This window comes from Symphodus melops, assembly GCF_947650265.1.
Source record: "Symphodus melops genome assembly, chromosome: 12".
Classification (NCBI taxonomy): Eukaryota; Metazoa; Chordata; class Actinopteri; order Labriformes; family Labridae; genus Symphodus; species Symphodus melops.
In genome coordinates this window covers 12,459,142-12,483,080 of record NC_136702.1, presented here as the reverse complement: position 1 = coordinate 12,483,080, position 23,939 = coordinate 12,459,142, and the positions used below count along the sequence as shown (strand labels likewise).

Sequence of the window (23,939 nt, the reverse complement as noted above, 5' to 3'; positions counted from 1 at the left end):
ATCCCACAAGGGGCCGTCCTGCTCTCTGCTTCTCCATCCAGACTCACGTCAGAGAAACGTTCATCTTTTTTTTTTTTAAACCAAAGAAACTACAAACTGTGGGAGCATCAACTCTGATCTGAGAGAATTCTGAGCGTGCCACCTTTTACTTGTCCTCTTTCTACTGCCAATATTTCTGCCTTAAAAAGTCTATAAATTGCATTTGGTGAACAGGTTAGACTTCAGGGTCAGCTCTGCTTTCTTCACTTTTTACTGATTGTATTTTGTTCACATTAAAACTGAACTCCTCCTCGTTGGCACAAAAATCCACCCTCACTAAGCTTGAACCCAGCTCCCTCACCATTGACAACACAACCATCACTCCGTCCTATATAAATGTAAAGTATTATTATTATTATTATTATTATTATTACATGACACGGAGCCTGGAGCATGTTGTTTCTGGTCTTTGGAACAGGCTTTCCACATGCAGACTGCAGTACATTGGCACATTGTGTGACCCACCACATGCTTCCTTTAGCAGTCTCTAAAGTGTTGCCAGCTGAAGAACCTGACACGCTCACTCCTTGTGAACCCAATCACGCCTGAACGGATTCTGAAAAAGCGAGCGCGTCTTTTCCGATGGCTCTCTGCTATTCGCAGCCAGTTTTGTTGCCTCATGAGACGTCGATGTTTCTTCAGGGACTTCAAGGTAGAAGCATCTCATCAGGTCTGAAGGCTTAAGAGGGAAAGCAGAGGGAGGCACAACATTTGAGAGAGAGAAGAAAAGGCAGTATGATGAATACCGTGGCAAACGGATGGCTATGAGTCAGTGTGTGAGTGGTGCAGGCCTGGCACACTGCGTTCTGTCCTCAGAATGACCATAGTTGGGCTGTGCTGAGAGGAAATCTCGGTGCCGTCTGTCATCCGCACACAAACGCACAATCTTGACCATTTAGAGAATCTCACCCCCAGGAAGTCCTGCGCCTGTCAGATATCGCCACACTCTGTGTCGGTCAGCGCCTTCAAACGGAGTTCTGGCGGTTTGTTTTGAAGAGAGAGATCACTTTCACTTCGATTCAACATGGCCATCATTTATATTGTTGAGCACATTAATAGTAAAGAGGCTACATTTCTGTGATTTTTGAAGGGGGGGGCGGGGGGACAATAAACTGAGTCATTTGCTCCTTCAGCCGTCAGCAGTGACGCAAAAGATGATGTTAGTCTTTTTTAAACTCTAAACTCGCTGCTCCTTGTTCGTCAAATGCAGAGTGGATATGAAAACAGACAAGGTGAACGAATAAACAAAGAGAGTGATTTCAGTCACATCAATACATTTTAACTGTCTGCATGGATGTCAACTGTCTGAACTGCTCTCGTCTTGAAAATAAGTATTTGGTTTCATTTTCATCAGCCAGTTTTCCATTCTTATAATCATGGTTTCCTCTTAAAGGGACATAAGAGAAACTGCTGCATCGGCCTTTGCGCTTTATTACCTCCAGTTATGTGACGAAATGTAAAATGAGTTGGCAGCTGCTGACCACATTTTTCTTTCTCCTCGTTCCAGTCCCTACCAGAAACCCACATCCACAGCTATGCTGGCAGCCTCCACCTGAAGAAGACCCTGGTGCCGGCGCTGTACAGAGTCATCCAGGACCCCAACAATGAGGTGATACACAAAGGCCACACGCATAAGAAGTCTGGGTTTGTTGTTTTTTTAGCCGAGGGGAATGTGTCGCTTGTGACTCACATCATGTAGTCTGGCAGTGAGCAAAAAACCGACACGAGAGCTTCGTCTGCAGGGCTGCACGTGGAAAATACACAAACACGCTGTGGTCTGAGAGAGACGGGCGCGCTGCCAGGCTCTCCACCTGCGAGGTGACGCACGGTGTGTTGTACTCAACCCTAACCCTATGTACACGCAGCCCTCTTCACACCCCTCACAGGCTGCACACAATACAAAAAGGGCTGCGTGCAACTTCAAATATGTAAACGCACGTATTACGCAGAGTGCGTCACAAACCGAGGCACAAGTGTTACTTGTACGAGCAAAATGAAAATCGTCTTTTCTGTCCTTACCTCATGACACAATTTGAGGGGAAGGTCTATACTGACTGTAGGTACTCTCTGCATCTCATTGGATTTTCACCACGCTTTGATGGACAACCTCGGGTGTCAAGCAGCCAAGCATCTAAATTTGATTAGTGATGTCAATCCGGTTGCGCAATCACATTAATGATCGTGTGTGTGTGTGTGTGTGTGTGTGTGTGTGTGTGTGTGTGTGTGTGTGTGTGTGTGTGTGTGTGTGTGTGTGTGTGTGTGTGTGTGTGTGTGTGTGTGTGTGTGTGTGTGTGTGTGTGTGTGTGTGTGTGTGTGTGTGTGTGTGTGTGTGTGTGTGTGTGTGTGTGTGTGTGTGTGTGTGTGTGTGTGTGTGTGTGTGTGTGTGTGTGTGTGTGTGTGTGTGTGTGATATTGTGCCTTTCTTCTCCACAACATAGAAGGCTAACAGCCTTGCCAAGTTCATTGACGCTAGCTGCTTATTTCAGGGTCAGCCACAGTGCAGCACACAGAAACAGAAGTGCTGTGTTGGCACTCACTTCACTGACCCCAGGACAGTATGAACACGTTGGCTCAGCCGGCTCCCCTGAGACTACATCTAACCAGACTTCCATTGTAGTGATTTATCCCCTCTGCTCGCCTCCCACAATTGACCAACCGGCTGCACGACCGTATATCCACTCCACCATGTTGTAGTAAGGGGGACATTCATTCATGCCTTGAAAGAGGAGCTGTGCAGGAGTGATACTGTCTCACTGCACTTCTAAGGACGTGTAGAGTTGGACACATGAGGGGGGACGGGACGGGACGGGACGGGTCGGGTCATCTGAAACCCGACCTTTTCATGTGCTAACTTTATGATACCGTGTCTTGTCAGACATAAATACATGTTGATTGAATGAATCAGGTCAAGTAAGTGAATCCCTCAAAATGTATTAAATACAATCATTAACCTGTTGTTAATGATTGTAGCAATAGAACCATTACTTGTCCTATTTAAAGAGTGACTGCTTGAAAACTGTGTCGACATTTTGTCAGATGAGAATTTGCTAAACTGAGAGTTTTCATCATGACTCGTTATCCACCTTGTTTTTAAAGATGGCTCTCAGACTTTCATTATTTTCACCAAACTTTGTCCCTCTCTCTCTCACACACACACACACACACACACACACACACACACACACACACACACACACACACACACACACACACTCTTATCCAGCTCCTGGAGCCTGTGTGCCACCAGCTGTTTGAGCTGTACAGGAGCTCCGAAGACCGCCTTCGCCGCTTCACCCTGCAGTTCCTCCCCGAGTTGGTGTGGGTTTATCTGCGCGTCACTGCCAGCAGGGATCGGCAGAGTAACGGGTGCATCGAAGCGCTCCTACTGGGCATCTATAACCTGGTGAGTGTCAGCTCAACGGGGCACACAGTTCAGCCTTAAATCACACAAACGAGACCTTTTGCAAATAAAGTATTTAGACCAGGGGTGCTCACACTTCAGCGTCGGCATGGGAGCTACTTCTTAAATGACCAAGCCAAAATGATCTGTGTAAACATGTTTATTTAGAATTTAGCTCTGTTAATTAACTGTATATTAAGTGTTTGGTATAAGCTGTATGAGAGAGAGAGAGAGAGACTCTGGCCTTTGTAGCTGGGTCCTGGTCTTTGTGTGTAGCTGGGTCCTGGTCTTTGTGTGTAGCTGGGTCCTGGTCTTTGTGTGTAGCTGGGTCCTGGTCTTTGTACGTAGCTGGGTCCTGGTCTTTGTGTGTAGCTGGGTCCTGGTCTTTGTGTGTAGCTGGGTCCTGGTCTTTGTGTGTAGCTGGTTCCGGATTCATAGCATGTCATGTCCTTTCATTTTTCAGCCTCGGCTACATTTACAGTAGGTTACACTTTAGCTTCTCTATTGGCTATCTGTTGCATCTGTAGGCTCGTTCACTAGGTTTCTCATTCTTTTAGCTTATTACAATTCTCACCTTTCCCTGATCATCCTCTGCCTTTCTTTCTGCAACAAATGATAACTTGATTGATGCAGCCTCTTAACACTACGTTACATCTTTTATTCATTTAATTGCCGTTGTAAAAATAGACCCGCAGTCATGTGACGTCACGACCATGTTTACTACTGAGGGGCAGATCGCCGAGCCGTCGTTGTTTTCCATAGTGAAGTCGGACAATAGGCTGACGTCTACTTTTTATAATGCTGTGCGATCGACTGGTAGACCCTAATTTAGACCAATGAATTCAAAGCAGGTGACTTGAGGTGTGCTTTAGTGGGATGCTTCACAGCCACCTTTTCAAAGTATGCATTCTGTGGGGACCAATACGGGTGCAAAGTAGCCCCAGGGTGACTGCAGAAATGGAGCATTGTCAAAAGCAGCATTTTTCCCCTCCCTTCCCTTTTCCTTCTGACATACACACTGTACCAACACATGCCATGACATCAGGATGTTTGGCTTTAAGTCTCTTCTGTTACATAACATCCATACTTTACATTATTTATTCGGAGCCTCTGACTCATACTTTAATGATGGCATAATAGTTTATGCATTAGCTGCTGGTCAACACAATGTTTTTTTCAAAGGATGGCTGTTCTACCTTGTTATTAGATCTGGAATAAGCCTTTAGACCTAATGTAGTTGGAACATCAGAGGGGTTGTAAGTCTGTCGACTTTAAAGACGATCCACAGGGGGAAGCCTGGGTAATGGATAGACCCCGGATAGATTGCATCACCAAGAAACACCCTTGGGGAAATGGGCTAAGAGCTGGGGATATCAATAGAAAGAGCGCCATGTCAGCCAGTATGGCTCAGGGTATATGCATAATTTATTCCTCCGCCTATACCACACTAACACATACGACATGCTCTTAGACCTTTCCCGCCTATGGTCAGTGACAGCTAAGCTCTGATGAACTACTTTGCCTTCAGCTGTCCCATCAGATATTCGGAGATATAGCTGCAGTCAGTGAAGGACAGGACGAGGCCCGGGCCCTCAGCACTCTCACACAAGTGGGAGATAAAAGGGTTGAAGCCTTTTCCTGTACCGTATTCCAAAACTTAAATTATGACGGCTTGGATGTGTTGTTTACATTATTTACAAGCAAAGCTTCACAGATGGAAAGCAGAAATCTTAACCACGCAAAGAACAGTCATCGTTTTTAATGATGGGGCACGGCAGAGACTCGTCCTCCCCCTTGTTTATTGAATCCACACAACAGGAACTATGTACATGAGTTCCGAGAACTCGTTTAGAGGAACCTTTTCTGCTCCTGCTTCAGAGTAGGTTCTCTCCCAACACAAGAGGACTTTTAGTGGCCTAAGTGCACAGTGATTGGTCCATACATCAGTATGTGTTGATTGGTTGAACACAGGAGCCAATCCAGCACCACAAACCGCCATTTTTAAATCCAACTACAAGCATTAACAAATAACAGTCGGTAAAAGCTCTTAAAATCGTAAACATTTAAAGACACTAGACGCAATATAAAAGATATTTTTTAAATATTTCGTGCTAGCTTGCTACACTAGGCGAGAGAAGATGAAGAAACTGAAACAAAAGAAAATCAATAACTTCAAAAATAGTACAGAAACGTGCGTCTCTGCCAGCTTCCATCACGTTAAGGTTCATATCAGCCGTCACCTCAGCAGTGCAAAAGCAAACCTGATGGCGTGTTGTTTAAATTCCAAAGTGGTTAGTTCAGCTTCAGAAAGTCCCTAAAACACCTTATGTCTCTGTGAATGAGATTTGTTTCTATTTTGACTGTGACCTGGACTGGTGTAGATTAATCATGCAACTTGTTTTGGAATTGACTCCCTCTACATGCTTTTCTCTTTGTGTTGTCTTTCACAGTGTGAAATTGGAATTGAGTGGCGAGGGTGATGTCAGTGACATTTGATCTGTCAGTCAATAACATGTACCAGCAGATTGGTTTTACTTTAGCACAGCATAGTGAGGGACAGTGATTGTACAGAAGCTTTAAAACATCTGCTGCTAAATGCTTTCCCAACTCCACAAAGACAAACTAAACTGAGTTGTTTGTATGTGTGGAGATAAGAGTCATGCATTCAAATCAGACCTGCATTAACTTTCAATGACGATGAGTATCAATGTCCAAACTGTTCAATGACACAGCCTTTTTTTTCTGTCTCCCTCTGCTTGGTTTTGCAGGAGATCGTGGATAAAGATGGCAACAGCAAGCTCCTCTCCTTCACAATCCCATCTCTGTCCAAGCCATCGATATACCACGAGGTGGGGCTCCTGTCTGACCTTTTAATCAAACCTCTGTACCCTGACCCCTCCCCTTACTTTACCTCTCGCTCTCTGTTCAGTCTTTGGCTTCCTCACACTGACTTTTGAAACATTACAGAAACTAAGTTCAGTGATACCTTCTTACTGTTCATTTGAATGAACCCCAGGCCAACCTGAAGCTTTTTACAACGAATGTCTTCAAAGAAAGTTTGATCCGTCTATGACATCCAGATTCGATCTGATCTGTTTGAGTTCAGTCAGACACAAACAGTTAGGTTCGGTGTTAGCCTATTAGCAGCTTACATCAGCTAAGCTTGTGTTTTCAGTTTTGTTTTTTTGTTTTTTTAATGTTTGATGCGATGATAGTTCGGTATCTGTATGTAAAACCCATTTTTTATCAAACTGTCTGTAGTGGTGCTCTTTAAAACACTCAGGTCGCCATCGCAAAGAAAAATTATATCTCTTGACATTTTTAATTTTTTTATTTTGTTTTAAAATAAAACCTGATTTATTTTTATTTTTATTTTTTTTTATATATCCCAGTCAGATTCTGTTTTTGTCACTCTATCATGGTGGGTTTGTGCCAGCCGCTCAGCACATGACCTGACTGCTAACACACGGGATGCTATTGAACACTGCGCTGAGCTGGGCTCGTCAGAAAGGTGTTGATTAGGAAATACACATTTAGGACATTTCTGAGGACAGAAATAAGCAGTCAGACATTTGTGCTCGTATTTTTTTTTTAATCCAAGACAGCTGTATATTTTCATACAGTATGTCAGCTCCTCAGCGGGTGCTAGAGTGAGATTGCTTCGGAGTGTTGATGAGACTACAGTTTTGTGGCGTGCGCTGAGGGCGCTTTATCTCTTTAATTACGAGCTTGAGAGGCTCTTTTCTCCGAGCTGAGAGAATCAAGAGAGCATGGAGGCGGGTTGGGGGTGCGGGGTTCGTGTGCGTGCGTGCTTGAATCACAAGAAGCTCGCTAGGCTGTAGTAAGACACTGCGCGTCACGTGGCCGCATCCTTTGGCCTGCAGCATTAGCATACACTCTGTCTTCTGAACCAATCCCTCCTCCTCCTCCTCCTCCTCCTCCTCCTCCACCCCGCCTTCTCTCCTCGCACATCACTCATGACGCAATTCCATTTCAGTTTAATGAAGGGGTGGCTTTAGTTCCTCATATGGGTTGATGAAACTTACAGATAGGCATTACAAATAAAACAGTGCTGAGATGGCTCTTAATCAGTCCTAGGATTTGTGGATTGAGCTGAATTTAATTATCAATGATTGTTGATGCAAAAATAAAAAGGTTAAATGTAAAAAAATGTTTAAAAAAAGACTGACTGTTAAATATTTGTGCCGTAAGATTTTGGGATATTCTGCACATTCCTCTGCACTCTGTTAATTTCTCTGGGGGGGGTTGTGTGTGTGTTTTTTTGTTTTTTTTGGGGGGGGGGGTTCTTTTTTTTTACTTTAACGTTAAAATCAACCTGTAGACTTAAATGTCAAGTCGAGAGATTTGATTGGCTGCTTATTTGCCATGGTCAACTAACAAAATCTTCATACTATTCACAGCGAATCTGGGCACATCAAAGATCCCAGTGTGTCACCTTGCAGTTCACAGCAATCTGTTTTTACCTGCTGCATCATTGCTGCCAATTCACTGGCGTCCTGTAAAGGCAGCACAGTGGGCAACAGTTTAATTAACTCTGTTTATCGTGTGTGTGTGTGTGTGTGTTTGTGTAGCCTTCCAGTCTGGGATCCATGGCATTGACAGAGGGAGCTCTCTGTCAACATGACCTGATCAGAGTGGTGTACAGCGGCCTTCACCCTCAGAGGGAGACCTTCACAGCTCAGAACAGGTAGCGCTCTGAATCCAGCAGCTGTTCACAAAGAGAAACTCATTCGAGAAGCCGCACAAACAGCAGAATGGAGATTGAACTGTAAGCAGTAAGAGACGTAGAGAAAGGGCAGCACCAGCATCACGAGCCCCATCGTCATCATTCTCTCTTTATTTATTTATTTTTTTTAAATCATGTTCTTTTTATCTTTTAACAACAAAATGGTTCCTTTTACTTCTCATTTTTCCCGCAAGATGAAAAAGACCTCTTAAGGTGATCAGAGCGTAACCCTCGCCTCCTCAGGCCGGACCCAGCAGGCCTGAAAGCTTTTTTGGCTCTCACATTTGCTCTGGCTGCTCCGTATGAATGATTATCTTCGCATAGTAATGAAGCATGCTGAAATCCTGCCAGAAGAATTGCCTCCCGCTGCGGCACCAAGACTGGCAGCGTTGCACTTCGCACATGTGTTGTGTTTTTTACGGCGACGCGTGGCACAGAGACGGACGCACATCAGGACCATCACAGCTGATAATGATCGGGCAGCGCCCATAAGCCCGGTCATCCCGTGTGGCCATCCAGCTCGGCTGTGATGAACGCAGCACGTCATAAATATACTTGATGGGTTTGAGAAGGCCCGGTCTCGAAGCTTATCTGGAAATCCATTTATGTGGCTCCGCCTGAGGAAGTGTTTATGAGAAGAAAGCCAGCAGCCACTGAGAGCTGCAGGTTCACTCTCACTGTTGATATTCAGCCAGACCATTTACCTCCCCCCGCACAAGGAGTCAATTATGACCCTTTTACATAGTGTCTCCTTCTCCTGCTTGTCCTTGACGAAGACACACACCCAAAACACACATACACCAAATATGATTGACCACTCCTGAGATGAAAACTGGTGTCTCATAAGACACATTTAGCTATTTCATTTAAACGGGCAAAAAGACGGAACAGCTATTGTGGACTGTCTTTTGTCTAGATTAGATGATTGTTTAGGTTTTAGAATTGTTTCCCACATTTTTAGCTCTCACACTTTTTCTACACCAGAGTAGTTTTGTGAAAACCTCATCCTCTGTGTTGTTTTGTGTCACTACCACACTTTACGTGAAGCCCCGCCCCCAATGAATCGGTAGTCCCTGTGAGCTTGACTCGAGCTTCTGGTGGCCATGTTTGACGGGCTCAACCGGAAGGAGCAACTTAAAGGCGTCCGTCGCCCTATGGGCTTACCCATAGCGAGAGGCAGCCGGCGGGCGTGCGAATGCTCACAGGCCCCCAGCAGAGCGTCACTGTGTTGGTGTTTTCCACAGTAAATGAGGGGGGTCGCCTCTCTGTGACTGCAAGTGTGCAAGGAGTAAGGAGAAGTATGTTTTGGAACACCTGAAGGAGAAGCTTGAAAGGTTGCTGAGAAGAGGGACATGAGCCGATGCGTCACACGACATTTAAACTTACTCATATAAAACAAACCTGTCATAGATATCTCAGACATTATTCTGTAAATTGCGAGTCTTTTTCAGTGTAACTTCAAAGATACACAAGTTAGCCTGCAGCATGCAGAGGAGTTCTTTCTGTTCTCATGAGAAAGTGCTGAGCAGACCTGCACATCAAGCAAGTTGTAGCTCTCTTGACTCCTGTCGTAAGTCAGGTCAAAAATGAAAACAATATCAGGGTACTGAACATGTGTATTAAATGAGCTCAACATAGCCACGATTCATTTACCTAAATACACCACGAGGAATTGAATGCAAAGAAATTAGTGCCAACTAATGTACCAATAAACAAACTCAACACCACGTGTGTGTGTGTGTGTGTGTTAGAGCTGAAGAGTGATTACTGCAGCATCAGGCATCTGCATACAATAACATAGCTCACAGTGAAAAAAAATCTGCTTAGGTCAGCAGTTTCCTCAGAAGACAGTTTTACAGTTCAGACGGAGTTAATGAATCGCTTGAGAAACTACTAATTGTTTCCTTTTTCAGTGCTGAAGGAAATTTGTTTTTTTTCCATAAAAGGACAAATTAGGTTTAAGCCGACAACATATAAAACCTTATATTTACTTTGTAGAGTCTGTATGATATAAGTTTGGTGTTTTGACTTTAATCAAGTGAATTAGAACGTGAGATTCATACTGGTTCTTGTTTGCAGGTTCGAGGTGCTGTGTTTCCTCATGCTCTGTTACAACTCCGCCGTGGTCTACATGCCCCTCTCCTCCTACCAGTCAGTGTGCAGAATGAGCTCACGGTGAGAAAAAAAAAAACTGAGTGAATCAGTGAACGTTTTTCCCCACCCTTTACTTTGTCCCTTCAGCACCCGGTCTTCCCTTCTACCTCGATTACTGTCTTTCACGAATCTGGCATTAAAACACCTCCTTTGCTCTGTAACAATACACTGAGCTTAATACTGACAGCCCCGGTAGCTGGAGGCTTTGATAAGTATGATTTCTTTAGGACTCAGTTGTGTGAGATTGGCCAGAAGAGAGCATGAACACAGAGCGCCATGAATGTACTCGATGGTCGAAAGCTGCTGGTAACCTGTCGAGGTCTGTCTGTCTTAAAAACACTGACAAGCCTGAAGGTGAAGAGGAAAAGATCAATGTAGAATTTAGGATATGAGGCTCTGCAGTGGAGCCGACAGCCCGTGATTGTTCCAGCACAGCTCGGAGAGGAGTCAGGATATGAAGACTTTCCCTGCTGTGAGCAAGCAGAAAGACGACGCCTGAGGCGAGCATCCATCCATCCAGACAGACAGGCGGCACGCCGTGGCAGTGAAGAATTCAGAGAACAAAACCTAATCTTTAAAGTTTAGACCTGGAATACCCCAATCATCTTAAGGTTAAACAATTGAAATATTCACTTTGCTCACTGTTGGATTCTTTTCCATTTTAGATTTCCCCCCCTGAACCTCCCTTTGTGTTCTCTAATGCTCTATTATTTCACTCCCTTTTAATTGATTGTGTTTATTTTCTTTCCTCAGGTTGTGTGTATGTGGATTCCCCAGGCAGCAGCAGAAGCTTTGGAGGGAACCATGCAACCGGGTACTGCTGGACCCCGAGTTCATGGTGCAGATGCTGAGTGCAGTTTATCACGCCGTGTGAGTATCTTTACAACACTCACTCTTTTCATGTGTTCACAGCACGGGAAAGAAACTGTAGCCAGCAGTTGCTCTTTTACTTATCTACCAGTTATTTATATTAGCATTGACAAGTTTGTCAAAAGCTGGTATAAAGAGTAGAAGATGATATCTGACTCTTTACAAAATGCTCCACTATCTTCACAAGCTAGCTGCTAACTGCGTCTATCAGCTGTTAAGGGCTGTGCAGTGTGTATTTGTAAAGAGACCATGTACTGTATCAAACATTCATGTTGCCGTTTGATTCTTTCAGTGTCATCGAGTTCTGAGAGAACACATTTACACATCTCACACACTTCCTGGTCCGAATGCAACATTTCACCAATCGTAGCTCTAAATACATGGATCACTCAGATCAATCTCCTACCATGTAAAGTAGGAACAGCAAGGTTTAGGGAGCATGATGACTGAGGATAGAAGACGTGTTTAAATGACCAGAACAGAGAGGGGGGAAAGGGGAACTAATTTTTTTACAGACAATACCAAACTGGTGGGATACCTGGACTTTGGGGCTCTGCAGATTTGCCGACAACCTATTTTCCTAACTGTGACGATGGCACTGGGAATTCCCGTTCTTTGTCAAATGAAACGAAACGAAAACAAATGAGTTGACTAAATAGTTATCACAGTCCGCCTCCTCGTTGTGCGTCACTCACCCTCTGCTGTCACAGGGACACTTGGGTTGAGCTGCGTTGTCGTGCCAGCAGCCCAAGCTGTCGTTCAAAATATCATTCACTCAAGTAAACTGATGAAGCTTTTCCTCGATGGCAGATGAAATCGGGCCGCTGCGTGTGTGTGTGTGTGATCCGTTGGGACTTTTTAAGCCTGTTGGAGCAAAACATTCAGACTGTGGGATGGTCGTCTAAACAATGAGCTGACGATCATTTTGAACCTCTGATAACCACGTGAAGCACTATAAACAAACATTTACAGTCATTTGCTGCTCTGCTTTAACAAAATCGGGTTATAGTGAGGAAGAGAATTTTTACCTAAATGGATGTCACAATGTTCAGAGTGAGGTTATGAGCTGCATTAACATCCCGTTGCTCGTTTTTGTTCTTAAGCCTCTGCGGGACGACACTAATGAGGCAAGTCCCTCTGCTACTTTTTAGTCATGTACGACACGATGTCTGCTTAAGAGAATATACCAAGGACATGCGCTCCCCGCTGTACAGACTGATTTATATCGGCAGTGCATTGTGGGAATAGGTGATTTCATCCCCTCTGGTGAGTCCTTGTAAAGCTGATTACGTCTTCAGGATGATGGTTCTCAGAGATGGATCCCCCCTGATGCGCCGGTGGCGGGAGTCGCTTGCTTGTCAAGGATGGGTGTAGCAAGGAGAGGCGGAGAGACTGAACACGACGTTCCGCTTCACGGCCCCCGTGAGGGAACACGGCTCCAATCAGGAGATTGGAGAAATGTCAGAGCGAAAACCCCAGACTGTTTGTAAGTCTGCAAGAATATGAGCCTTTTTGGTAATCCCCACCATCGGTCGCCTTTAGAGCCATCCTGAGCGTTCACCCTTAGCCCAAGCAGGCGCACGCAAGCCGCAGATAAACACGAATGCACACATGCAGAGGGATCTTGGCGCTCGTCGAGGGCACTCTGGGATTTAGGTTAATATGTCCGCTAATGCTAAAAGGCTGTAATGCCCCATGAAGAGATGGAGGGTGAGACATGAAGGGATATCCAAACTACCAGAGACCCCTAATTCTGTTTTAATGTATTCTAGAGCAATATTCCAGCCATCACTACATCACAGAGGCTTTTATACTCGCCCATTTACGCCGGCTCTTTTATCTCGAGTCTAAAGGGAACCCTGCCTCACGATTTAACCCGTGGCTGTCTGTTTGTTTCATGTGCAGAATAAGATCAAAGACAAGTTCAGCTGTGCCCTTCTTCTTCTTCTTCTTCTTCTTCTAATATCTGATGTTTCCATTCATTGCAGGTTTTCCTTTAATCCCATGCTGTGTCAGAAACACTTTCTTTAAAGCTTTAACAGAGAGCTAAGTGACCATCCCCAAGTCTAACCCTCCTAAACGAACACCTTCATCCCTTCACTTCAGTTGGTGTGTTTTTTTTTTGGTTTTTTTTGTGTAAATGGTAAATGGACTTGAGCTTCTGACTGCTCAAAGCACTTGTTACATTGCATGTCCACACACTGATGGTAGAGGCTGCTATAGAGTGAGACCATCAGAACTAACTAATCCCACTCATACACCACAGATGAAGCAGCGGGAGCAAGTTGGGGTTTAGTGCCTTGCCCAAGGGCAACATTGGACATGTTGCTGCAGGAACTGGGGATCAAACCCTCGACCTTCCAGTTGAGAGACTCTACCAACTGAGCCACAGCCCCAAGTTCATTTTCTACAGATGCTTTTTTGACAGGGATTGTAATGTATTTGTAATTAGACTTTTTCTTTTCTTTTCTTTTTTTCTGTAGCTGAGGTATTTGGATGCACCTTCGGGTGCATTTATAAACAAACAAGTTAAGCTCAATAATAACCTGTCTTTATTCAGTGATGACTCACCTCCTGGTCATTTGCATGTCATTTAAACACATTTTATTTACACAATGGAGTCACCTAGAGCAGTAATCTAGAGAACAGTTCATCATTGATTTTTTTGCTGTTGCGTTTTGAAGCTAACATTTCTTTCACGTCGCTGTAAACGTTTGTGTTGACTTTCAGAAAGTTGTTTGTAGTTTTAAAAAAGAGGAAGTTTGGCACAGCTCAAACAGAGGTATAATTACTGAGACTGAATATTTCCCTAACTTCTCCCTCTCATTGTCACAGTAAAATAATTGTTAAGGAGGATGTGACTCAGACATCAAGGCATCTATTCAGACACTCCCGTTTACCCAAATAAGCTCACGTCGTGACGTATTAAATGATGGTGTTGTTTTGTTTTGTCTGTATGTAGATACAATGGAGAGTGGGAGATGGGACGGGAAGCCCTGGAGGACATTTTGTACAGAGCCCAGCTGGAGCTCTACTCCCAGCCTCTGCTGGTAAGACCGCCATATAATTTTATGTATGAAATAATAAATACTGCCCGTCTTTTTATCCCATGGAGCTGCTTTTAATCCAAATCTGTGACATTTTGAAACTCCAGCTCGGGAACGCCATGAAGAACTCGCTGCCAGAGAGCGCGCCTGATGATACGAGGGGACGTAAGGTGCTTCAGGTGGAGGTGACGCCCACCATCAGCCGCATCTCCATCTCAGCCATCACCACAGCCTCGATACGACGCCACCGCTGGAAGAGAGAGGGTAAGACCGAAGCCGCTGAGAAAAGGGAAAATCCTGCCGTCATGTCTTCAGCTCACATTAAAGTGAAGCAGGCCTCAGCGCAGGGCAGATCTCAGTAGATGTGATAGCAGCTCAGATTTCATTAAACTGCTTCTTTTCCTCCCCTCCGTTTTCTTTTTTTTGCCCGACCGCCCTCGTTACGAACTTAGCACGCTGGGGACAATAAGACAATAAAGTTTTGCAGAAAAAAAAGATCAGTGTTCAGTGATGATTCAAACTCTAATCTTACAAGCTGTTCCTTTTTTTTTTTCTTTTTTTTTTGTCAATCAGTCAAAATCCACAAGAAGGAACTCTTAGGTGAGAGAATGACTTCTCTGGTGTTTGTCCTTAGCAGTGAGAGGAGGATCTGGCCCTGTTTACACCTGGTTTTAACATCCGTCCAGCGTGCTCCGATCACAAGTGGACTAAACTGAGTGCAGCTGTGAATTATCCGAGGATGTGTGGAGATCAGACGAGTGCGAGCACATTTGGAAGCAGGCGGAGGAGAGACTAACCCGTTTGGTTGCAAAGTTTATTCTCGTTTACACTTGTTTAGGGTAAGATTCCCAGGTCTGTAGCTGCTGCTAATGCAAAGGCACGGTTCCTTTCAGTTAGTTTTACTCTTTATTTGTTACATTTCCTTGAAGAAAAAAAAAAGTGACTCTAAGCATGCAGTGCAGGTGAATCCACCGGATTGAGCACGGGAGAAGGGAATGCTTTGCAACCAGCTAAAATGTTTATTTGCAAAACTTGCAAAGAAAAAAAGTCACACATGGGGAAAAAAAAAAAAAAAAAGTGTAAAGATGGATCTTTTGCCTACTCACTGTCAAAGTCCTGCTCAGTCACGGTTTTAGATTTTCAATCCTGAAAAGCAATGAGTGGACATCAGGCAGCTGTATAGGTGACTGGTTGACAAGCCTGTGTAACCCCGACTACCTGATAGTCCTGCTCAGGGACAAGGCAAGAGGGTGTTAGGACGCCTGGACACGTTACATGATTTTGACCCCCTTCATGGTTTTTCATCGTAATGCAGCAAATGATGATGAATGGTGAGGATTCACACATAGAGGAGACGAAGAGGAGATCAAACCACAGATCCATCCACCTGTTTGTCGTCGTAAACAAAGTCTCCTATCTTCTGTGTAGGTTGTACACGTCACTGATGAACACTTGTGATTGGAGCAGCCACGATGCATTTTACTACCAGGTGTCAACGGGTTCTGTGTTTCTGTGTAAACAAGTCACACCATGAGCATCAACAGAATGGTGTTTCCTGTCAGATATTGTATGTACTTCTGATCATACAGTCTCTGTGTTACAGTGCTTGTGCCACTCACTGCTCCTTATTGCTCTTGTTTTGCTCGTCTTGTCTATTCAATGTGTGATGTGCTTTGTATCACCGGTTAAGTTAAAGGGTAACAGAAACTCATGACAAAATGGTGCCTGTAGATTCTACTGATTCCATTTTACCCAGTAAGTTGGGCGATAAGTGGGCCAGGTCATTTTTCTATATTTTTTCTCTACATATGAATTTTCAGACAGCTGTTAGGCCTGCTGTGCTCACATTGAGGCCTGAAATCACTTGAGGGCTTTCCTGCCACTAAAAGAAACACGTCTCCCCCGTCTGTGTTGTTGACTCCCAGATTGTTTTGACTACTCAACCACTGCAGAGTTGAGCCTCATCGTCAATCCTCCTAGCCTCGCCCAGCAACTCCACAACAGCAGCCACGCTCGCTGGGACCCCGCAGCCAAAGAGGAGCGAGGAGGTCAGCCTCCCAGCCACCACAGCAGCAGCAGCAGCAGCGGCGGCATCATTCCCCCCATCATATTCGAGGGTAGGGGACAGGGGCGGAGCAGAGAGGGTCTCGGGAGGAGGTGCCCTTTCGATCTGTATCATCCCCCACCCACCTCCTCCTACTACTACTCCTCCTCCTACCCCTCCTCAGCTTGAGAGGGTTAACTCTGCCGTTCCCATTTTGGCTGCCTCTTTACTTCCCCAGAGTATACTAACTCCTCCAGTCTCTAAGACCCTCTGCCAACACCCCCCCTCTACTACCAGACTATTTTTTTTTGAGCTCGTCCAAGAGTCGGAAGAGTCGCCTATTCTGGGTTTGAAGGAAGTGTGGCTAGCGGCCATGTTGCATGGGCCATATCATCATATCCTCTCTTTCTCCCCATCATGCCTCCAAAGTGTGCTAGACTGCTGCCCTTGTCACTCACTGAGCATGATTTGTTCCCCACCTGCATCTTGGGCTTTCAAAACTTCTTGAAAATTGGTCTTAAAAGGTTTTGATTTTTTTTTTTCTTCATTTTAACAAAGAAAAAAAGAAATCGTCAGCTTTACATAACTGGCTCAGAGTCTGGACATCTTGTTTTCTGTACTGCCAGCTCCACAAGTTAAAGGCCACTCAGGCCAGTAGAACCCATCTGCTGCCGCCACTCTGCAAGAAGAGGCCGTCCATTTTGATTTTTAGTCAGTGTGTGTGTATGCTAATGTTTTGTTCTGCAATGTTTTTTTGTTTTGTTTTGGGTTTTTTTGGTCTCAGCTCAGTGAGTGAGAACGAGCCCTACATCATGCATGCATGCGCACGCTACAGCAAGCTTCAAAAACCTTCTGCTGAAACATGGAAACCCAGAACGCTAGCATGTCAAAGGACAAGGCCATGTCAGTAAACATCAACAAATTTCAACAAAAACCTACACTCAGAACAGCTAAGGCTTTATCACAGTGGGCACCAATCACACAGCCCATTTTGTCTCGTCTAACGTGTGTGTGTGTGTGTGTTTCTCTGTGTAGTGTCTACATGTTTTTGGCTGAAGATCAGCTCATCCCCCTGGCTCTGTGGTCAGTGTTTGTCTGAGTGCCATCATCATGTGATAGTCTAAAAAACTGTCCAGATTGGATCAAAAATAAATAAATGCTAAACCTAGTTAAGACAGAACCAGCTATATATTTAAGTTTGATCACTCTAGTCCTAGCTAAACTTAGTGACCATTCTGTGGCTGAAAGAAATAACCTTTATACTGTAAGTGTCCTCTCAGTTTGGGGCTGAATTATAGGTATAGTGGAAGTTACCATATGAAAAGTGTCTAAAAATGTTTCTATAGGGGATTATCTCTCAAGCTGGTTTCATCCTGAAGCCAAATTGAAGTCAAAAGGTTAAAACAAGTGAATCGCTTCTGCCGTTCTTAAATTGCCTCCATGTTTGTAAAGCTTCAGAGATATTTCAGCTCTTCGTTTGGGATCAGTTTGCCCAGACGTGTCTTGCCACGCTGGCCCATTTTAGCCATGTCGGCTCCAACACGAGCTCCATTTTATTCCGATAAGGTGTACGGACGGACTCGCCTCAGCGCTCTCCACTGATTGTTGACAGCTGGGTCAGCGCTGCAGGAAGAAGAGAGGAAGGGATGAGGCAGGAGAGCATGCGTCTTCTCCTCATGTTATGTGCATGTCAGTCGAGAGACCTCGTTCTTCTCGGCCCTCTCTTTGTTTCTTTTCCTGGTCGTGCCTGCGGTTCCCCGTTGTCCAATACTGCTTGTACCAATGATGCATGACGGAGACAGACAGCTGATCCTCTGCCTCGCTCTCTTTAATCAGGCTTTTACCCTGAACACTGTATGTTGATGAAAGGCTTTTCTTGCCGAAATTAATTTATCATCTTTTCCCTTTCAGCTGTCATCATTTATGGATGTTAAGTTTGATTTGTTTTGAATTCGTAAGGCAAAGTTGTGCATGTGACACTTATCAGATATCATTTCTCAAAGTGTAATATGACGTCTTGTTTGAAGATGTGAGTCTTCATCAGGCAGGTTTTAGGAGCTTGTACTTTCTCTGTACTGTAGCTAGTCAGTGTGAATTACACAGGATGATCATAGCTGAAGGTCAGTGTTTATTGAATGGTACCACTGGTGCATAATGATTGAGCTAATGAAGCTGCATGGTCTGATGAGTGCATGTTTCAGGACTGACCTGCTCTCTTTGTAGCCTCCAAACATGTTTAATCTCGGATGAATTCGAGCGTGTTGCATTAACGAGAATCGGCAGATTATCATCTTTTTTTGTCTTTATGCAAAATTGTGATCATTAACCATGCGTTACGTTTGTGTTTTAGGATTACAGCTGCTTAACTGCTCCAAAGAATATGTTGATTTGAGTTGTTGTTTTATTCAGAAAATATATGAACGTAACAATCTCAGTTGTTGTCTGATTTTTCTTCCTCTAATCTTTGTCCTTCATGCTTTGTCTCTGTGTATGTGTGTAACCGGTGATCAGATGCTGATGGCATGAGCGGAGGGGAAGATTCCTTCAACATTAACGACCCAGACGAAGGTTTCTCTTCTGGGGCGTCGAACAGCAGCCAACCCAGTGGAACCAAACAGGGCAGCGGCGTGGGCCCAAGGGGCGGCAGCCTGAACAGCAGCAGCAGCAGCAGCATCAAGAAAGCCATCACTGCCCGGCTGTCCCGCGACAAGGAGAGAGAACGGGAGAAGGAGCGAGAGAAGGAGCGGGAGAGAGAGAGGGAGGCAGAGAAACAAGCAGATCCGTCCTCGGATCTCCCGGCCGTCGTGAGGAGGCACCACCAGAGGAAGCAGTCGCCTCCAGCCAGCATCAAGCTGGACGCCATTCAGCTGAGCCCCATTAAGAAGCACCTGAGTTTCCCCGTTGGGCCCATGCTGGTGCGGACTGGCAGCACCTCGTCCAGCAAGTCCTTTGACTGCATGAATTTCAACCTGAACGGCGGCGGTGGCGAGGAACGCGAGGAGGCTGCGGGGGGCTCCGACAAGGAGGGAGGGCTTCCAGCCGTTGGCTCCCACCGCCACTCCACCATCAGCCTGAAGGAAGAGCACCTCATCAGGCCCGAGGAGGCCCAGGAGCTCCTCTCTCCTGGAGCCCCTCTCACCAAGCAGTCCCGCTCCCCCAGCTTCAACATGCAGATCATATCACAGGTCTAATGTGCAATGTAGGGCATGCTAGACACACACACACACACACACACACACACACACACACACACCTACACATATATACATGTCAACACACGTCCTATTGCAGCTTTTCTCTGCAGCCCTTAGTATGACACATTCTGTCTACTTAGCTATGTTGTAATGTGTTTGTGTGTGTGTGTGTGTGTGTGTGTGTGTCTAGGAACACATCTTCAAATCTCCAAGGTTGTGTCTCCACCCTTTTAAAATCCATTAAACTTACAATCATGACCTGCAGTCGTTGCTGGTGGGTTTAGCATGACTGAAAATGCAACAAGAGGGAAGTGGTGAACTGCTGTAACTACACACTAGTGTGAAGGAGTCTGGTGTCTCTGCATCCTCCCGATTCCACCCTGAAACTCTCCTCACAAAAGAGAAATTGATAAGAGGACCCCCCCCCCCGTACTGATGCCACGCTAGCTGTAGGAGATGTATGACATTTCACTTTTTTCCTTTTTTTTTTTTCTTTTCCCTGTTGAGTTCTTGACTGAATCAGTCAAACACGAATCAGCAATAACACTTACCGTCGCTCATGTGGAGGGGAGCAGGACTTCTTGCTCGTTCTCTTCATTCCTCCCCCCCCTTTTTTTTTTTTTCTTTTTCCGGGCTCACGTGCAATCGTTCTTAATGATTATCTATGCTGAGGCACAGCTAGTTTTATGAATACCATTTCTTTTAGATGTTTTATCATCACAATCCAAAGAAGGTGAGTTTTTTTTGTTTTTTTTGTTTTTTTCACTTGTCAAAAAATTGTTTGGCAAAATGTATCCTCAAGTTTTAGCCCATGCCCATTATTCTTTTTTAATTGTCTTAATAATCTTCTAATTTGATCTGTAGAATCAGACTGCTAAGATTGTTTTAAAAACCACTTGAATGTGGTTAAAGGTTTGACCTTCCCCAAATTTTTTTACTCGACAAATCTGAAGAAATCATTACTGTGCAGCTACAAGAGGAATGAATTTTAGATTTGAAGCTGAATGTTGGGGGAGAACTGGAATGAAACAATGTGGACAACGCAGGTTTGCGTCTGAAGCTGAAGGCAATGACTGTATTTTCTATTGGATTGTTTTTTGCGGTTCAAATCACATTATGGGTTCTTCCATCCCTAAGCACTTGTCAGTGTGTTTGTGTGTTAACGCTGTCGCTTCATTTCCTGAGTCGATGAGCTACTGCCCTCTGGAGGTTCGTACTGGTCACTGCACCGCAGCGGTCACCACGACGATGGTCTTGTGTTTTGTGCTCCGGCTGGACGCTCATGAAACATTATGTTCTACCTCATTGTGTGTTCACCTGCCACTCAAACATCTGTCTCCCAATCAGATGCAGGATTTAAAGAGCCCATTGTATTTGAAAGCGAAGTGTTTTGGGGGGTTATTTCTGTGTTCGCATGAGGGAGTTCTGACTGATTATCATGTGATTTGCGTTCGGTTTTATCGCCTCATGCACAAAAACAGCTGCGAAACAAGAACACGACTGTCTTCAGGTTTTCTGTCATTTATCATCAAAACTGGGATGAAGCTGATCATTTCAAAATTCCCCCCAAAAATGCCCTCCTTTGTCCGTTGTCATGATTTCTGAAGTGCAATTGTTTTAATCCTCATGTGCATGGAGTTGAATTATCTCTGCTGTTAATTGCCTGCATCTGGGAACAGTGCTAGCTTTAGCCTTGTGTAGTGCTTCCTTGCCCAGGCTGAGTGATTTTGAACATGGCGTGCTTGTTTGCATGTTATCGCCCTGCAAAGCGCTGCTGTTTCAGATGTCTGAAATGCCCAGCAAGCCAAACCCCCAAGTCCCATCCTCATCTTTGCCAGATGTGCCAAAACACATCCTCTCCTTAAAGAACTTTACTTTGCTCGGCTGTCTTAAGTTAAAATGCCTTTTTTTTTGCATTCATGGGTCTTATTATGAAGGAAGGGGACGATAAAAGGGTTTGTTTGGACATTGGGCTCAGCGTGCCCTTAGATGCAGCTTCACCTTTTTTCTTCTTCTTTTTTTTTTTTGTTTTGTTTTGCCATGACTTCTCTTTTCACTCGTCGCAGGTGTTTGCAACACAATGTAGTTCCACAATCGTTTGGTAGCTTTTCACACGTGAAAGCAGTATATTCTGTGTATATGTACTGTGGATGTCAGTTGTCGTGTTGCATCTTCCATGTCTTGCTCACGTGCTTGTTTAAAATGAGGATGAATGATTAATGTATATAAAAGTCAGTTCCGTCTGCAGTGAAAATCCCCACACACTCATTCTCCCCAACTGCTGCTCCGGGTCCCGAGTGAGTCCTTGTGTGCGCTTTAGCCTTAAAAATTTCAGGCCATAAGAGCAGCATCGGCAGCTCTTTGGCCTTTTCGTGCTCATGCTCCTCCTCCTCCCCCTCCTCCTCCTCCTCCTGCTGGACTGGATAGAGGAGGGGGAGGACAAAGAAGAGAGGAGTGCAGCTACAGTTCACACTCGCGTCCGGCCTGTCTGCTGTCATTCCCTGTCCTGTGTGGCTCAGTGATGAGCGGTGTTTTCGTTTGCTGTAATTTGCTGTGAGCTGAGCAGCACCTTTTTGCTGTTTTACTGGTAATGTGTTCATGTCATTAATTTCAGTGCCCCTGACCAAGGTTACCAGCATTCATGTTGGTACAGTTTAGTGTAATGGATAGAAAAAAAATCCCCTCAGTGTCTGGTGTTACTTGCATGGGATACGGGCAGGAAATGAACACAATGTGTGATTAATAAGCCAAAAAAAATCCACATGTAAAAGTTCCACCGCTGTTCAAAAGAAGCTAAATGAGGTGGTTACAAATGTGCACTTGGTGAGCCACTGTTGCTGATGGACAAAGTTCATTTCCTGCCCTGAATGGGATAACTGTGGGCTTTGTTTTCTTACAGTATAATGCACTTTAATCCATCCACCTCTCCTCAAGATAGTTATTGAAATTATATATATATAGATGTGCAAATGTGTATACACTCAATGCAGGGTTTTAGTCTCTTTAAAGTAGTACTTACATATGTGATGTCACATACAACACAATGTTATTTTTGTTAGAGTCTAAGGGTAGAGCTATTTATTTTTTTCTTTTCAAAACCAAAAAAAGAGTTACACAGTGTGGAAGGGTCTCAGGAGTGTATCAAAAAGCCACATTTATAAAAAAAAAAATACAAAAAATATGGAAGCACCAATTTTTTGTTTTTTAAGTCAGAATTGATTCTATGCAACATTTTTTCCCTTTTTTTTTTTTTTTTTTTGCTGTTCTGGCTTTCTTTGATTGTTGTCTGCTGGGACAGGGCAGTTTGAGCAGATAGCAGGTGCAGGTCCTCTAAAGTTTCCCCATTCAGTGATTCTGTTTCCACACCCTTGTGGCGCTACATGACAAAGGACCTCTCATATAGGTGAACTACAGTCAGAGGATCACCCATTCGTCACATGACTGCCCTCACACACAGAAAGCCACATCCAGACCTTTTGGTGCATGTTGAGCCCTTCTGTCAGTTTGCTGCTCGGTGGCTCAAAGACATCTGTTGGTGTATAAAATCTAAACAGATTATCAACCATGAGTCAAATCAAAATGCTTCGATGGAAGCTGCTGGATGATGTGATCACACTGTACTGTTGATGTTGTATAAATGGAGAGAAAGACTTATTTTAAATCTTGTAAATAAACAATGTACAAAGTTGAAAGCAAGATAAATATAAGAAACTGTCTGAGATGTAGAGCGAAATCAATCTGTATATTGTTGAATAAATATTGTGCCGTAAAGTGTGTGTTCTACTTGCACTCATCATTATAGAACTGCTCTCCAAACAAAGAAACTTACTACACTAATATTGATACTGTGATTCCACTGAGCTTCTTTCATTATGGAAAAAGTCCACGGCGGAATACTCGAGTAAGACAGTTTAAAGAGCAGACACTGGTTGAAATAAAGAAATTAAATCAATAATAAAACGCAGCCGGGTCTACATTTTAATCATGTCCACACGTACTGAATGAGGTTTTATACTACAGGAGTTAAAATGCTGATTGGCTTGTGATACAGCTTCCGTCCACTTGATGGCTCTGAAGTTGTTTTAAGTGAGTTGTTGAAATTTCAGTTTCCTGAGATAAAATGCGACATATATTTTCCAGCAAAACTCTAATTTCATTTCAACTTCTTCAGTGACGATTCATTCATAGTCTAAATCTCAACATCGCCCATGAAGATGAAAAGCTTGTAGGTGGTGTGCTGACATCTTGTGGTGATTGTTCAGAACAACAGTTAATGTTCCCTGTCAGCTGACCCTGAAAGTAACAGTGACTGTGACTCATAAGTGATTCACTACTTTATACATCATCTACTTCAACTGCAACGTACCGATTCCCCTCATTTTCATGCAATTCACATTCAACAATGTTATGAGTATAAATATTACATTTAGGATACAGTAAATTAT

At 44.2% G+C, this 23,939-nt stretch overlaps 1 protein-coding gene across 5 annotated transcripts in view; it reads left to right on the top strand.

The window, feature by feature from the left end:
* Window positions 1-23,265, top strand: part of LOC306832636 (hyccin 2) — a 40,487-nt gene extending 17,222 nt beyond the window's left edge. For 3 of the 5 annotated variants that reach the window (XM_079357467.1, XM_079357470.1, XM_079357469.1), the window contains 10 exons: window positions 1,547-1,648; window positions 3,262-3,441; window positions 6,207-6,287; window positions 8,031-8,146; window positions 10,265-10,360; window positions 11,093-11,209; window positions 14,172-14,259; window positions 14,364-14,520; window positions 16,182-16,373; window positions 18,812-23,265. In XM_079357467.1, the coding sequence (XP_079213593.1) occupies window positions 1,547-1,648; window positions 3,262-3,441; window positions 6,207-6,287; window positions 8,031-8,146; window positions 10,265-10,360; window positions 11,093-11,209; window positions 14,172-14,259; window positions 14,364-14,520; window positions 16,182-16,373; window positions 18,812-19,491 (1,809 nt within the window). In that variant the 3' untranslated portion in view covers window positions 19,492-23,265. The remainder of the gene's footprint in view (window positions 1-1,546; window positions 1,649-3,261; window positions 3,442-6,206; window positions 6,288-8,030; window positions 8,147-10,264; window positions 10,361-11,092; window positions 11,210-14,171; window positions 14,260-14,363; window positions 14,521-16,181; window positions 16,374-18,811) is intronic. The other 2 variants (XM_079357468.1, XM_079357471.1) reach the window with 2 other exon arrangements.
* Window positions 23,266-23,939: the final 674 nt, after the last annotated feature.